The following is a 17,762-nucleotide window of genomic DNA, read 5'->3' as shown; positions in this document are numbered from 1 at the left end:
TGCTTATGCTGCAGTTCTGAAATGGGACCCCGCCCACCCCAGATAATGACTGGATTAGAAGAAGGGGAGATCAAGGAAGAAGAGGCTAAAAGTCAACCAAAAACACAAACTGGACACTCTAAGGAGAGGGAGATGCTATCTGAGAAAATTGAATAGAAACAGAAAAATTTGAAATCAAGGAAAAAAGAAAAGCACAAGGAAATGCAAAACAGGGAAGAATGCAGATCTCAGGATAAGGATTCCTCAGCTTCTGCTGAAATCATAGACTTAGATGAACCATCTACATGAACAGAAACAGGAATATTGGAAGATGCAATCACAAGGAAAATCAATTCAATAGCTACTTTTACAAGATGGATAGAAGTGCAATAACATGCTTCAAAATAATCAATGAAAACCATGAATTTGAGACAAAAATAATATGTGCAAAATTGGAAAAGGACCTTCAAAATACAGAGTATGTGATTTCTCCTCAACACACAGAAACTAATAAGACTCATTAAAAATTAGGTATCAAAGACCTTGCTTCACACTAAATTATGCAACCTCCTTTTAGTATTGCCACACTAAATGTATGAGGATTTTCCTTTCCTATCCTGCCAAAAATTGCTGTACCCTGTCACTTCAATTCTTGTTATTATATCATCCTCCGTCAACCACATCTCAGAGATCCCAATAATCTTTGGCCAGGCTGATGCTATCAGCTATGATACACTATGATACTTCTGGCATTTGTAAACAAATGCAGTAATTCATTTTTGTGTTATTTGTAGTCTAATAACACAAAACTACATCCTCTAATAACACTCTACATCCTTTTCCACACGTTCCATGGAAAAGGATGTAGAGGTTCAATGTCTGATTCATGTTTCTGTAAGAAACTTATTTCAAAAGGCACAAGATATTAAAAATTTCAAGAACAGGCACCTGCTCCTATCATACTGGAGTTTGGGAAGGCAACATAAGGCCAATATAAGTAGGAATTTAATCCTCCCCCCCAACTCTAAATGTTTCACCACCTCCAGAAAGATGTAGGCCAAACACTCAGAATAGACTGGGAAAAGCAAGGCAGTACTGTCAGACTTAATATATATGCCTCAGCTAAGAGAGTAGAGATCGATATTCTTTCAAACCATACAACCTTACTTATATATGGTGACCACTACATCAGAGCTGCAGGAGACTGAAACTGTGGAGATTTACAGTTAGATAAGATCTGGGAACCCTAGATCAGGAAAAATAGGGTACTCTTACTTTAAACGGTGTCTAAACAGAGTTCAGTTAGCTGACGTTTGTCACATTAATCATCTCAACATCTACAACACTTGTGGTAACAGAGATGTCAGTAAAAGAATCTACCTCTCCTCATCACTTTTCAATAAGGTACTATGAAGCAAGCATCTAAATATGAGTGTGGCAGACCACAAGCCAGTCTGCTATAACTTCAGCCTGTAATGAGCATCGAAATCAGCTCTGGACCTTGGAGGCTCTTACCTAACCTTCCGTCAATGTTTTCCAGCAAAATTCAAGCCCTTTGTGATTAATTAAAAAATGTCACCTATAACTGGAATAAATGGGCTCAGTTTAAAACTATCATAAAGGAAAACATGATTGAATTTCAAAAGAACATGCTTATTAGAAAAGGGTGAAGCTAAGAGACTTGTAGAAGGAAAGGAGCCAATTCATGACCAATCAATGCAATATCATCAGGAACTCAACTTGGATATTGAATGGCAAATGATAAAACATATTGAAGAAAAAGAACACAAAATAAGGATTTATCAGAGACTAGCAGATGTTCCATAACCTGAATTTTATAGCATTGAGCTAACATAAAGCTGTGAAGAAAGAACCATCACCAAAATTCACATTAGTGGAGTAGATCAATTGATGATGGAAATAATGCTAAAATCATTCCAGAATTACTACAAATGGATCTAGCCAAAACCTTTGAGAGCATTCAACACTTTCTACCTGTTTCATGTCCTACAACAGGCAGGAATAGGTAAAAAACTTTATAATTAAGAATGCATACTATAACACCATCACATTCCTTTTAATTAATGACTGCCTATCAGACCCAATTAAGATCAGAAAAGGGATCAAATAAGGCTGCCATCTGAGTCCTTTGCTATTTGCAGTGGTACTAGAGCCATTGTTACAAAAAATGAATACCCTCTTATGCAGTATGAGGAATAACTATCCCTTCTACACTTAAAGAAAATAAAACATTGATTTATGCAGTGGGAATATTTAGAGACAACAGTTCTATTTATATATTTTTTCAGTATCCTGGAGCAATTCTCTTTAGTTAGTAGACTCACCTGGCCAAAACTAAATCACAAATCTATGGAGATTGGAATATCTGAGGAATTCTATTTGGTATCACTCCAGAAATAGAACCTCTTTGTGTAGGAGTCCCTTTCTTCAGGCATTTTCTGCTACAAATTTCAGAATTAAGACAAAAATCCTTAGAAACCTTAACAGATATTTGGAAAAAATTACCCTTCAGTTTCACTTCAAGGGCAACCTTTCTTAAAACAGTAATTTTTCTAATATCAGAGATGTAGAAGAACAACAATTCCATAGTCAGCCATTAAAATTTCTCTGGTATACAGTAGATATACAGATAAAAAAAATTCCTTCAACTGTCTGCAAAAAAAAAAAAAAAAGGAGGTATAGTTTACCAGTCCTCAAATACAGATTCAGCTTTCCTGATTTACACTTGCATGTAGACCCCCACTTCACTGTGGAGATATTTTAAAACCAAATTGATGGAATAGGCTGGTCAATCCTTATTGCCAAAAAAGTGTTTTCTGACTGTTTTCAATGAATGGTGAGTTAGCTGATCTTATACAGATTCATATGCTACACAATTTGTAGCATCAGAAAACTATTACAGTCTAACCATCCATGTGCAGACCTTCTCTTTTACTTTTTAGGTTACAATCCTCAGTTCTTCAAGACTACAATTCCTAAATCAGAATTAATACCTGAATATTACAGTGCTACTTGTCAGATCTTGTGCCTGCTTATGCAGTAAGGAACAAGCATCCCCAATATAAACAGGAACAATGGTATGAAGCCATATTCCAATTTTTGCATCAGGGATACCCAAGTAGGAGGGAATCTTACCTGGATGGTATCTTATGGAAGGTTGCCTGTAAATGCAGTCAGATGGAGATCCTACAGATTTGGTGATCCTTTATATGATATATGCCAAAACATAGACACTCCTGAACATGCCTGATATAGTTTTCCTCTGGCTGCAAAAATTGGGGCAAGATTTGGTGTCACTGCTAACAGCTGAGGAAGTGATATTTTTACACTTTCTTCGATCAGTCAGTAAAGCTGACAAAATTTTACCTGTGAAAAGTGAGGAAAAGATACACCTTCTATACTAGAAACTTCAACATTGTCTTATGAATGCTTCATTGTTCAACACACACAGGTTTCTAAATACAGAAAGAGATATACTAGGAGAGGAAAAATTCAAACAGAAATGGCACATCCCTACTAGACTTGTACAACGTATTGGGCAAGTCTAGTTGAGATATATTGCTTCATTAGGAATATATGGGTAACCCCTGTATTAAAACAGATTTCATTTGTGGGATTCCTTGGACCTTGCGCGTTGACTTTCACTTCCATCAACTCACTTTTCGTGAGGAGATGGGAAAGTGCATGTGTGTGTGAGGAGGGCTTATCTTCCCAGTGATTTTTTTCACCTCCTCTAATTCGTTTGCCCAATCTTTGAGCACAATTTCTCTTGGTATTGCAGGATCTTTTTCTTTTCTTGCTATCACTAAAATTTTCTTAGTTTGGCATTTCTTACTGGCCTTTTTACCCCCAATTTAGTGCAGGATATTTGCAGACACTTCTAAAGTGTGGGATTTCATCTTTCTTCTTACATTTCTTCTAGTGCTAGTAGTCAGGCACACCGACCTTATTTTACATCTACCTTATTCAGCCTTTTAGCCTTTGGAACATTGACACATTGATGCTGTTATGTATTTTTTTATCAGTTCCCATGCAGCATTTATTTCCTTACCGCTCAACTCCTCATTTCATGTTATAGCTCCAAGCTGTCTCCTAAGACAGCCTTATAATTCCACATATGTCCTTTCCTCACAAAAGTCTGTATATGACTAGCCACAACACAGGTGATTACTTCATGATCACTTGCACTAACTGCAGGAAAGTGTGAAATCCCCTTTAACAATTACATCCTCTGATGAAATGATAAGATCTAGAACTCTTGATGTTCGTGTGCCCCTTCTTTATGTGCTGCCTGAGATAGTTATCTCTCAAAAACTCAAGAAATATCTGGTTAATACTTTACATGTCATTTGCTAAGCACTAGTATCCACATATGTTTTTGGCATCCTAATAAAATATTTCTTAGGGTTCTCTTTACTTTTGTTCAGGGGCACTTGTCACAAGGTCCCAAGAGCAGAGTCCAAGTTATACAGTCTCATTATAATGTGTTTCTGCAATGTTATTAGGGTACTTCAAAATTTTGGTTTATTTATCATCCAAATCCTAATATGTTGTACATTATCATTCAAATTTATAAACCTGAGAAAATTTACCAGTATATTTTCAACCTCTTGCATCGGACTTATTCAGATATCACAACCAGTATCGAAACAGCCTTCAAGAATCTTAGTAGCAGTAAAGGTTACACAAAACTGGCCTGGAGAACAATATATGGCTCTCTCCTGGTACACGGGGCCGAGTGCATGCAGTACAACTTTGACAACTCCCCTTTTCAGTGTGTTCAGTTATTTTGAAACAATTGAGCATTTCTTCTACTGCTGTCAGATATCTCACCAGTTCTGGATAAAGATGGCTAACAAACTACAAAATCTCAGTGCCCACATTAGTTCAAGATCTCTTCCTCCAGTTCAATCCCTTTAGAACCAAATATAGAATACACATTTTCCTCATCAATAAAATTAAATTTCACTTATGGAAAGTGCAGAAAAAAGAATAAATAACTAATATCAATAGCATTTGTAGAAGTGTGGCCAAACATATATTCATCTTGGTTATGAGATTCCTGCATCTTGGGAGAAACCTGTTAAGGGATTATTGCCTTGAGCAGCTCTGGTGTTGACCACCTATTCTCTGTACTACATTTCTTTCTTTCTTTTGATTTATATCTCCTGTTTAAGGATTAAGTTTTTGAGTCCTATTTTCTTGGATACTTGATATAATGAAGAATATACCTGCAAATGAAGCTTGAAGCTCCAAAAGGATAAAAGATGGTAAAGACAACAGGATGATTTACTATTAGTCACTGAGACCAAGGAGGTCTATGATATGTGTAATTTGAACTGATGAAAGCCTCAATAAAGGTAGTGGCCCTCCCCAGAATGCATAGCATTGTACACACCTGAAAGGATGTTTGCTTTGCATTATGGGATTCTAAGGCAATTAATGTGAAGTCATTAGCCTCTATATGAGTAGTTCAGTTGCAAAGATACTTCATGTGCAAACTTTGTTTGCTCACATTTGGATAAAGGATTAAACAAATATATAATTTCTTGCAAGTTTAATTTAATTTATAGTCAAGTGAAAAAACTTTCTACAAGTTAAAGTGTAATATGTCAAAAGATCTGATTGATGATTTCCAGACATCATTTACAATAAATCCTTGATTTCTGTTAAGGGAGCCATGTGAGTGAATTACTGTGGTTTTGCTTAAGTAGGCAGGACAAGCCAAAGGTTTGAGGTAGGAAAGAACATTTATGTTATGTGGAGCACAAAGGGAAGATAATTTTAGCTAGCTCACCATACTTTGACTATAAATCATGTTGTTGACTGAGATATATCTGCCATGCCCTATTTAGAAGAAAACTTTAATGTTAGACAAATCAAGGAACTGTGTCAGTATTTCAACAAGGATTTATTCTACATGATGTACAGCAGTCACTAATCATATCTTTTGATGTGTTAGACTTAACTCCTCTAACAGTTACCTATTAACTCTACAGCTGACAGATGCCACATGTCTTGTAGCCATGTGGCATCTAATTTACATTTTTCTTCTAACAATTTATTTAGATTTTGTAACATTAACTGCTTAACATCAACACCCCCCCCCCCATGTGATATTTGCTAGCTGTGGCTTCATTATTAGGTTTTATCACTGCATATAGTCTGAAGTATCTGAAACATAAAAATGAAAGTTCTTTGTTAAATTATTGCATTAAATAATTTTTGTTCATATATTTTCCGTGTGTTGAATAAATAAAATGAATGAGTCAATAAAAATCATCGGCAAATGACTCATTGCATAGGTTATGCAAGAGGAGTGGTGTGAAGTTTGTGGAATGAGTTTTGGACGTTTTGGACAAAAGGACTTATACAAGAAGGATGGTTTATATCAGAATGGATTTGGTGTTCAGAGTCTGGAAAAAATGTTGTTGAATGAAGAAAGTATATCGTCAAGGAAACTAGAGCTTTTAGGAGTAGGGTGGGGAAATCTGTTGAGTGAATATGCAGACATCACTGAGGCAGTTGAGTGCACAACTGCTTCAGTGATGTCTTAGTTAACTTAGTGGTACTAACTTAGTTTCAACTAAGTTAGTACCACTGGTAACAAACCAGAATGGGATAATTAGTGTGAACTCTCAGAATAGCCTAAGGGATTTTTGCACTTTATGCACACTAATGACAGGAGCATTCAGAACAAACAGAAGGAATTTTTGGCATTGGTTAGTTTATCCTGGCCAAAGGTTATTGGCGTTAGTGAGACATGGCTGACAGAAGATGATATGGTTAGTGGGATAGAATGTGAAGAGTATAGTGCGTGCAGAGAGAAAAGAATGGGGGGAGGGGAGGAGGAGTGTTATTGATGATAGCCAATAAACTACAACCAAAGACAAATTTCAACTGCAGGTCAGTGAAAATAGCATGTTTAAGGCTGTCTGGTGTGAGACAGAGGACAAAATATATAGTTGAACAGCAGAACAAAATATATAGTTGGATGCCGCTATAGATGGAAATCTACAGGGGATGGAAAAGATGATGGAGATAGTATGCATTGCAAATAGGCTCGAACGGAGGGTGGATAATTATTATGGGGAATTTCAACAATGGGAACATAGATTGGAAGGAGGAGAGGACATATGGGAGGAAGGAAATGGAATTTATACATTTACTAAGGAATAATTACCTGAGACTGCATATGATGGAATATACTATGGGTTTGAGAGTGCTCAATCTAGTAACTGCATCTGAGAATTTGTCTATTACCAAAATGACCATGTTGCTACTAATTGGTGAGAGTGGTCATATGGTCTTGATCTGGAGGTGGATAAATGTGTGGAATTTTCAGTTAAGAGGGAGTATACGCAGAATTACAGGGCTGGTATGACAAACTTCGAAGATTGCTTGGATCAGTGCCATGGAAACTGTGAAACTGTAATGACTGGATGTTCATAGTGCATGGGAAGTGGTAAAGAGAGTGTTTGAGGAAAGTTATGGAAGACTGCATACCTAGAATCTGGAGAGTAAATCAAGTGGGAGTTAAATGGATGAATATCATCATTAAGCTGCAGTTGCAAAAAAAGAAAAAAATGTGTTGGGAATTCAAGTAGAAAGGTGACCAGCAGGTACCTGAACAGTACAAAGTACAGGCCAGAAGGGTAACTAGTGTGTAAGAAAGGCAAAAGCAGAGTATTAAAGGAAATTAGCTGTGCAGGCCCAAGATAATCCCAAACAGTTCTTTCGATATGCTGCAAGTAAAAGAAAGAATGTTTATAGCAGAATGATTTTAATGAATGCTGATGGTATGGAGGTATCTGAATCAGTCAAAATAGTGGAATTACTAAGTGAATACTTTACTATAGTATATCGTTTAGAGGGATATACTGCAGTAATGAGAGAGGCAAAGGCTTATATGGGAATTGAGGTAAATGAAATGGAAGTGCTTAGCATATTACAGAACCTTAATGTGAATACAGCTATGATAATGGATGGTATACCATCTCGAGTTTTATGTGAAGGTGCTGGGAATTGTTAGGATTACACAATGTGCCTTTGACGACATTGTTTTAATCTAAGTCTTAGCTCTGGGTTAGTCCGGAACAAATTTCCGCCTGACATTTCGGCCCTCTTTGTCCACGTAGTACATTCTGGTTACTTCATGTGGCAAAATAAATTTTACCTACAAAAAGAAGATACGGCCATGGGCTCACCACTATCCCCCCCAAATCGCTAACTTCTATATAGAAACTTTTCAGCAAAGTGCTCTTGATTCCTCCACTCTAAAACCCACTCTATGGCTTAGATATGTTGACAATGTGTTCGTTATCTGGCCACATGGGTGACAAACGCTAAACACATTCCTTAGCCACCTGAACAAACAACATGAATGCATGCAATTTACGATCAAAATTGAAAATCAGAACTCGCTCCCGTTCCTGGACACACTGGTCACACGTCTTCCTTCAGGCAGTCTATCCTTCACGGTCTACTATAAAGCTGACACACACACACTGGCCAATACATACATACTAATTCATACCACCACCCATCATAAAAATATGGAGTTATTAACACCCTTAAAAACAGAGCTATAACAATTTGTTCTAATCAGCAAGCTCCGAAACATGAACTAAAAATTCAGCGACACTTTTATAAATAATAGCTATAACAAAAATACTATTAATAAAGTACTTCATAAAACATCATCAAAAAATAATCTAGATTACAGTAAAACCATAGCCATCCCATACATCAAAGGGTTATCAGAAAAAATCAACAGAGTCCTACACCAATATAATTTCAATGCCACCTTTAAATCACTTACAAAACTTAAAAACATATTCAACTCCTCTAAGGATCCTCTCCTCCCATTGGCACATCCTGGAGTTTATTGCATCCACTGCACCTGTAACTTACCATACATTGGTGAAACAGGACATACAATCCCTATACTTAAGAAAGAAAACATAAGCCACATTAAATATAACCATTTTGGTGAAGCAGGCCTCTCAGATTATGCTCTCAACACCTTACACCAAATCGTAATATGTAAAGAGCGGGAAAGTACCCGCTCTTTACACCATACAAAAACCTGTATGAAAGAAAATTTAAGGAAGCCTGCAAAATTCTGATAAACCACCCAAATATCAACAATAATGGCGGCATGAAAATTCCAAGAATCTGGATGGTACATTCAGCCTACTTAATATTTAGTATCCAGCATAGTTCAGATCTCTAGGCAACCTTCAGCTAGTATTGGAAACCATTCCATACCAACTGGTTGGAATATATATGTATAATCATGGTGTTTGTATGTATATATGTATAATCTTTATATATGTTTATATGTATAATCTTTATATATGTTTATATGTATAATCATTTGTTTATATGTTTGTATGTTTATATGTATAATCATTTGTTTATATGTTTGTATGTTTATATGTATAATTAAATGTATAGACTTGTTGTTGCTCCCAATGTAATTTTACAACCAATAGATAATATGAATAATAAGACTCTAGCGTTGATGTAATAAGGTTTTTTTTTTTTTTTCACCAGAGGTCAGGCCAATAATTGTTGTAACGGTTGGTCAGTAACTTTAACAAACCAAATAGATTGTAGATTATAATATAATCTACAATTATAAATTTCTGGAGCATATAGTATATATGCTGCAGAAGATGACCTTGATATAAAGGTCAAAATGTCGAATGTGAATTTTGGTTTATATTAAACTAAAGTTTTTTTCAAACACGGTAATTGTCTCCATAATTTTCCAAAATGTATAGGGGGGAAATAGTTCCACTGCATAAAGGAGGCTCCAAGACTGACATAGCAAATTACTGACTAATCAGCATATTAGGAGTTCTTGTCAAGGTATTGAAGAAGTTGGTTAAGAGCGAAATACAGGAATGGATAGATAGAAATTGGATACTGTATGGGGGGGGGGCAGAGGAACATGATTTTGTGAAGGGTAGATCATGTCATGTCATAATAATTTGCTCACGTTTTATAATACAGTGACATATGAGTGGGATATTCAGTTGTTTGCAGATGATGCAAAGTTGGGACGAACCATAAAGAGTAGTGAAGATGTTGTGGCCTTGCAAGAAGACTTGAATAAATTGAGTGATTGGGCAAGCAAATGGGGATGTGAGTTCAATGTTGCAAAATGTAAGGTTTTAAAATTTGGAAAACAAAGATGGGATGCAGAATTTATGCTTGGTGAGAATATATTGTTGGAAGTAGAGGAAATAAGAGATCTGGGAGTGATAGTGGATAAGGATCTAAAATTTAGGGGACACATCGCCAAAATTGTGAAGACAACACAAAGACTTCTGGGAATGATGCGGAGGACACTGACGTGTAGAAGTAGGGAGATTCTTGTTCCATTGTATAAGGCTTTGATTAGGCCACACATGGACTATTGTGCCCAGATTTGGTCACCTGGTTTTCAGAAGGATGAAGAGATGTTGGAAAGGGTCCAAAGGCGACTGACTAAGGTAGTTTCTGACCTCTGGAATGTCGAGTATGAGGAAAGATTGAAAAGATGTAATTTGCAGAGCCTAGTGGAGAGAAGGAAGAGGGGAGATATGATAGAGACCTACAAGTTGGTAAGGGGTTGTTATAGGATCAATGGTGGAGAAGTTCTACAGCGAATAGTGGGAGATCAGGGGAGAACCAGAGGTCATCCCTGGAAACTGTATAAAGAGGGTGTGAGTAGGGGAGTGAGAGGGAGGTTTTTTTCGTGCAGAGTTGTGAATGATTAGAATGCCTTGCCTGAGAGTGTGGTGTCTGCAAGGAGTTTGAATGTGTTTAAGACCCGGTATGATGAGATGTGTGTGAGATAAAAGGACCTCCTAGATGAGTCTTTGACTCCATGAGGTCTTGTTTAATAATAATAATAATAAAGGGTTTACAGTGCTACTGCTGGACTTTGCAAATGCCTTTGACAGGATCATCATTGTCATGCGTATCATGGATTTAGGCCTAGCATGGCCTGTTCCGGACTTAGAAGTCATCATTTAAGAGGACGTCCTGGTTTTATTTTTCCTAATGGCTTGTACTTTAAAGCTTGTTTTGGTAATCTTTCTGTTTTCGTTCTTTGAACGTGTTTCATCCATTTATGTTTATAGTTTTTAATTTTTTCTATTACTGTTTCTTGGTTTAAGCTGATAGGTGTTGCCTTTGACAGGATACCACATAAAATTCTAATCAGTAAATCCTTTTTTTTAGGCTTACACGGTGATCAGAATACATTTTGGAAAATTATGGAGACAACTATCGTGTTTGAGTAAAACTTTAGTTTAATATAAACCAAAATCAACACTCGACATTTCGATCTTTATATCAAGATCATCTTCTGGAGCATATACACTATGTACAGAGAAACAAGCTGCACTACAATTTACATGGTTTACTAAAGTTACTGACCAACTGTTACAACAATTATTAGCCTGACCTCTGGTGAAAAAAAAAAAAAAAACCTTGGCTACATCAACGTTACAGTCCTATTATTATTATTATTATTATTATTATTATTATTATTATTATCTATTGGTTACAAAATTACATTGGGCTGGAGAGCAACATGTTTATATATATATATATATAAAAAACTTGATTATACATATAAATTTCAACCAGTTGGTATGGAATGGTTTCCAAATACTAGCTGAAGGTTGCTTAAAGTCCTAAAGTATGCTGGGTACTAAGTATTAAGTAGGCTGAATATGTGCCATCCAGATTCTTGGAATTTTCATGCTGCCATTATTGTTGATATTAGGGTGGTTAATCAGAATTTCGCAGGCTTCTTTAAATTTTCTTTCATACCAGGTTTTTGTATGGTGTAGAGAGTGGGTACTTTTCTAATCAATACACCCATCAGACGAATCCACTAGTCTCCGATAACAGCACCTATCAGCTTGTAAATTATAACCCAACTAACACAGAATAAAGAAAAAACTGAGAAACTACTTAAGTCCGTCACTTCTTGGCCATCAGACACGGTTAAAAAACTTATACCCCACTATGCCCGTTCTCCCATAATATATAGTGTTCCTAAAGTGAAAAAACATTCGACAAAGTCAGACACACCAACTTAATAGAAATCCTTCAACAAATAAGGCTAGACGAACAAGACATAAGACTAATAACAAATCTGTATTGGAATCAGTCAGCTACCGTTCAATTAGACAACATTACCACCAGTGATATTAACATCAAAAGAGGAGTGAGACAAGGATGTGTGCTCTCACCACTCCTGTTCAACATATATGCAGAGGTAATCTTTAAAAAAGCATTGGAAGAATGTCCGGAGGGAATCACAATAAATGGAAAGATTGTTAACAACCTACGATATGCAGATAACATTATGGATCTCCAAAAACTCGTTGACAGAGTATACATAGAAAGCCAAAGAATGGGAATAAATATAAACATCAACAAGACAAAATACATGATCATCAGCAAACATCCAGCCTCATCAATGAAACTGACACGCAATGGGAAAAATATTGATCAAGTGTCAAGATATAAATATCTTGGTTGCTGGCTTAATGAACGGTGGGATCCAGAAATAGATATAAAGACAAGGATTGAAGTTGCATGGCAGTCCTTCATGAAAATGAGAACACTATTCTGCAATAAAGACCTAAACATGGAAGTCAGATGCCGAATGCTGAAATGCTACGTGTGGTCTATTCTGCTCTATGGAGTTGAAACATGGACATTGAAGGCGACAACCATCAAGAAAATCGAAGCCTTTGAGATGTGGCTATACAGAAGAATGCTAAAGATATCATGGACAGAAAAAATTACCAATGAAGATGTCTTAAAATCCATTGGCAAAGCTAAACATCTTGTACAAATAATCAAGAAACGAAAAACATCATATCTTGGCCACATCATGAGAAACAGCAAATACCAACTTCTACAAACTATTTTGGTAGGAAGAATTGATGGCAAAGGAACTAGAGGAAGAAAAAGAATATCATGGTTTGACAACATCAAGACGTGGACAAGAAAGAGCAGTGCACAACTGCTCAGATTAGCACAAGAGCGCAGTTTGTTCGCCAAGATGGTCACTGACCTTCGATAGAAGATAGCACAATAAGAAGAAAGTGCACAAACAAAACGTGCCACTTCGATTAATAGTTGAAGGAATAGATAGCCCTAATTATCACCTAGCCAAGAAATTAGCATCAACACTCAAGGAGTTGGTAGGTCATTCCCCCTCCTATATAAAGAACACACAACACTTTATAAACCAAATTAAAAACATAACTAAGGGGATACAAATCCCTTGTTGTTCAACCGCCAGTAAGCAAAACTAAGATTGAGAACTACGAATCTATGAGTTTCATATATACCGAAAAACTCTCGGCGAATCCAAGTTTAAATGACCACTTGGTAGTACAACACCAAGGCAACTCGAAGCAAAGGTGGAGCAAGCTCCCTCACTATCCTTGATATTTTCTCATAATGTAAAAACACAGCCCCTAGGGAATGTAATACTGTAATTATATTATGAGGAGAGGTCACTACCCAGACCGGTTTCAACCTTTTTGAGGTCTCATCAGTGAGTAAAAAAAAAAAAGGTTGAAACTGGTCTTTCAAATTTTCAAAATTGAAAATCAGACCTCACTCCTGTTCCTGGATACACTGGTCACACGTCTTCCTTCAGGCAATCTATCCTTCACGGTCTACCGCAAACCGACACATACTGGCCAATATATACATGATAAATATCATACCACCATCCATCACAAAAATATCGAGTCATTAACACCCTTAAAAACAGAGCTACAACATTTTGCTCTAATCAGCAAGCTCTTAAACAAGAATTAAAAATTATTAGCAATTTTTAATTCTTGTTTTTAATTCTTGTAGCCATTATTTATAAATGTGCTACAACAAAAATACTATTAATAAAATCCTTCATAAAACTTCATCAAAAAAGAATTTAGATTACAGTAAAACCATAGCAATCCCATACATTATAGGGTTATCAGAAAAAATCAACAGAATCCTACACTATTATAATCTCAATGCCACCTTTAAATCCCCCTGCAAAATTAAAAAAACATATTCAACTCCTCTAAGGATCCTCTCCTCCCATTGGCATATCCTGGAGTTTACTGCATCTACTGCACCTGTAACTTACCTTATATTGTTGAAACTGGACGTACAATCACTATAAGGAAAAAAGAACACAAAAGACACATTAAATATAACAATTTTGGTGAAGCAGGCCTCTCAGACCACGCTCTCAACACCTTACACCAAATTGATTGGATAAGTACCTGCTCTCTACACCATACAAAAACCTGGTATGAAAGAAAATTTAAAGAAGCCTGCGAAATTCTGATTAACCACCCTAATAACAACAATAATCGCAGCATGAAAATTCCAAGAATCTGGATGGCACATATTCAACCTACTTAATACTTAGTACCCATCATACTTTAGGACCTTAAGCACCTTCTAGTATTGGAAACCATTCCATAGTTGGTTGAAATTTATTTGTATAATCATGTTTTTAATATATATATATATATATATATATGTTGCTCTCCAGCCCAATGTAATTTTGTAACCAATAGATAATAATAAGACTCAAGCATTGATATAGCCAAGGTTTTTTTTTTTTTTTTCTCACCAGAGGTCAGGCCAATAATTGTTGTAACGGTTGATTAGTAACTTTAGCAAACCATGTAGATTGTAGTGCAGCTTGTTTCTCTGTATATAGTGTATATGTTCCAGAAGATGATCTTGATATAAAGATCGAAACGTCGAGTGTTGATTTTGGTTTATATTAAACAAAAGTTTTACTCAAACATAGTAGTTGTCTCCATAATTTTTCAAAATGTATTCTAATCAGTAAACTGCAGTGCATGGGAATGGATATAGGATTGGTGATGTGGATAAGAGGGTGGTTGATGGAGAGATATCAGAGAGTAGTTCATTGAGGAGTAGAGTCCAGAAGAAGGCCTGTGATTAGTGGCATGCTATAAGGCACTGTTCTTGGACCACTACTGTTTAATATGTACATTAATAATATAGGAAATGATCTGAGAGGAACTATTCAGTTGTTTGCTGATGCAAACCTGGTAGAGCAATGGCTAATACAGATTATGTTAAAATTTTGCAGGATGATTTGGATAGACTGGCAATCTGAGCAAAGAAGTGAAAAGATTACCAGCTGTATACTACATTACTGAAACTGCAGGAAATTGATGAAGCCAGAGATTTGGGAGTGTTAGTGGGTAGGGAGTTAAAATTTAGAGGGTACATAGCAAAAGTGGCTAAAGCAGCTTATTGGATTACTTGGTTACTGAAGAATACTTTGATGAACAGAGACAAGCACATTATTACTTTTTATCGAGCCTTGATAAAACCCTATCTTGACTACTGTGCACAGATCTGGGCACCAGGGTTTCTTGGAAATGAAGAGGTGGATAGGATCCAGAGGCTAGTGACCAAGATGGTAGTGGGTCCATGTAATGAACCTTAAGAGAACAGGTTGAAGATTTGTGGGTTAGAGAAACTAACCCACAGGCAGAAAAAGGGGTGATATGATTGAGACATACAAATTACTTAAGGGTTTTTACAACATTAATACAGAGGAATATTTTCAGAACAGGTCTGGCGGTGGGAGAATTAAGGACCATCCTTGGAAACTGAGTAAGAGTGTAGTTTGCAAGGGTGTTAGTTAGAACTAGGTTTTTTGCTTGGACAGTGGACAATCAGTGGAATAGATAGCCAGAGTCTGTTGTGTTTGCCATGACTGTGAATGAGTTCAAAGCAAATTATGATAGATACTGTGCAAATGTTGGATAGTGTTTGATGTGATATTTAGGGCCTCTTTTTCTGAATCTATAAGTTGTATGAGAAAAACATTAGTTATAACATTAGTTATAAGCTTTCTCCACTGTTTTTGTTTATTTACTTTTATTAATGTCACATGTTCATGTAGGCTACTTGGATGTATTTTTTTCATATTTAATACAGGATTTTTGTTTTATTTTCATTAAATTAATCACTAAGAGAGTGTATTTCCATTCAGATACAACCTGGAGGAGATGTCAAAGGACCAGATAATACTGAATCACTAAGACAGATGTTGAGTCAACATATGGTAAGTTCTCTATTCTTTCCCTTTTGATTAGTATTTTGATTGCAATAGATAGGTAATATTTTTATGGGATTTTTTGTTTATTTTTTAATACTAAAATTTTTCAAAAAATACAATAGTAAACAGGTTGTATTTTTGGAAATTTAATGGAATGTTTCTAATATTTGCAGTAAGTCATGTTGTTATCTTGGTCCTCTACTGATAAAAAATTACATTGAAAACATCAAAGGAAAGCATTAAAAGCTATGCTTACTTAGACTAATTAAATTACATATAAGATAGCTTTCATTATTATTATTATTATTATGCCCCTCCATGGAGTCAACAGACTCATCGTGGGAAGTTCATTCAACTGACAACATATTTATCATGTAGAATCTTAAAATCTTTAACACTCCTTGCATTAACAAACACGTTTTGGTAATCCATTCCAGTCACTGACAATTCTTCATGTAAAAAATCTACTTCTTACACCCTTCTTCACCTTCTACTGTAACATGGAATCCTATTTTTTGTATCTTAGCTAAGCCAATATTCATAATAGTACTGCACAGGATAAATAACACCAAGAGAAAAGAATATAATTATTATTGAACTTACTGATACTTTGCTAGTTTCTATCCAGCATGTTCAGAGCACAAATTACAATTGTGACAAGCATCCTGCACTGAATTAGATCAATATAGAAACAATTCAAATTGTAACAGAAATATAATATCCTAATATGGTGCTCTGTATAGGGTCAGATAAGAGTTAATTTGGAAAAGTCAGACTATTTGGTCTCAGAATGACTCTCTCTCCTAGTTGTTTGGCAAATTAATGCACCATACTTGTTGAGGTTGGAGGTGGGCTTCATACAGTGTTGATTCTAAAAATAGTCCCTCAGGTCTATAATGACTTCTGTGTAACACCACTGTCTCTTCCATTTAATCCTGTGTGGAGGAGCATCCTCCAGAGCATGGTGCTATGCTCTGGATGCCCTTTATATCATGCTCTGGATACTCCTTCACACATACTCCTTCACACAGTTAATCATGGAAGAAGACTGGTGTTACATAGAAGTTGCTATAGGTTTGATATACTATTTTTAGAATTCAGCACTGGATATATGCAACACTCCTCAACATTTATGGCTGCATTAATTTATTATTATTATTATTGCATGACACCTCCAAGGAGTCCAAGAACTCATCACGGGAGGGCGCTCTACCCCACTACACACATCTCTCAGTCTCCCTTACTACTTAATTCACCACCTACACACACAACACTAATATCATCATTATTGACATCTGTTGCTCACTACCAGCAACAACAGTATATTTTGTCTGTAAATTGTTTGTGTTCTCATGGCTGATTTACTTGTATATGGGGTGAAAAACCTGAGTTTCCAGGAGAAAAAGCCCTGCTATTCTCTGTATGAGATTGGCTAACTTACCTTCAATTGAAAAAGCCCATACAAAGATTGCTCTTGTTAGGACAAGAATCGAACCCAGGTTTTTCCTAATTGAAGAGTGCAATGGTCCATTGTTCTTCAAGTTGCCTGGACAAGAGTCATTCTGAGATGAAGTAGCCTGACTTTTACAAATTAACTCTATAGTTAGCCTTGTAGAGGGCACCATGTTAT

At 36.1% G+C, this 17,762-nt stretch overlaps 1 protein-coding gene across 1 annotated transcript in view; it reads left to right on the top strand.

Moving 5' to 3' along the window:
- Positions 1 to 17,762, top strand: part of LOC150098030 (uncharacterized) — a 345,561-nt gene that overhangs the window by 19,220 nt on the left and 308,579 nt on the right. The window contains exon 5 of the mRNA XM_090406662.1: positions 16,067 to 16,138. Coding sequence (XP_090262788.1) covers positions 16,067 to 16,138 — 72 coding nt within the window. The remainder of the gene's footprint in view (positions 1 to 16,066; positions 16,139 to 17,762) is intronic.

The sequence above is a fragment of the Typopeltis vanoorti genome, chromosome 16, assembly GCF_054136105.1.
Source record: "Typopeltis vanoorti isolate ZY-2024b chromosome 16, IOZ_Tvanoo_1.0, whole genome shotgun sequence".
In the NCBI taxonomy this organism is placed as follows: Eukaryota; Metazoa; Arthropoda; class Arachnida; order Uropygi; family Thelyphonidae; genus Typopeltis; species Typopeltis vanoorti.
The sequence above is the reverse complement of the archived record's forward strand: the minus strand, read 5'-3'. Positions and strand labels throughout refer to the sequence as shown.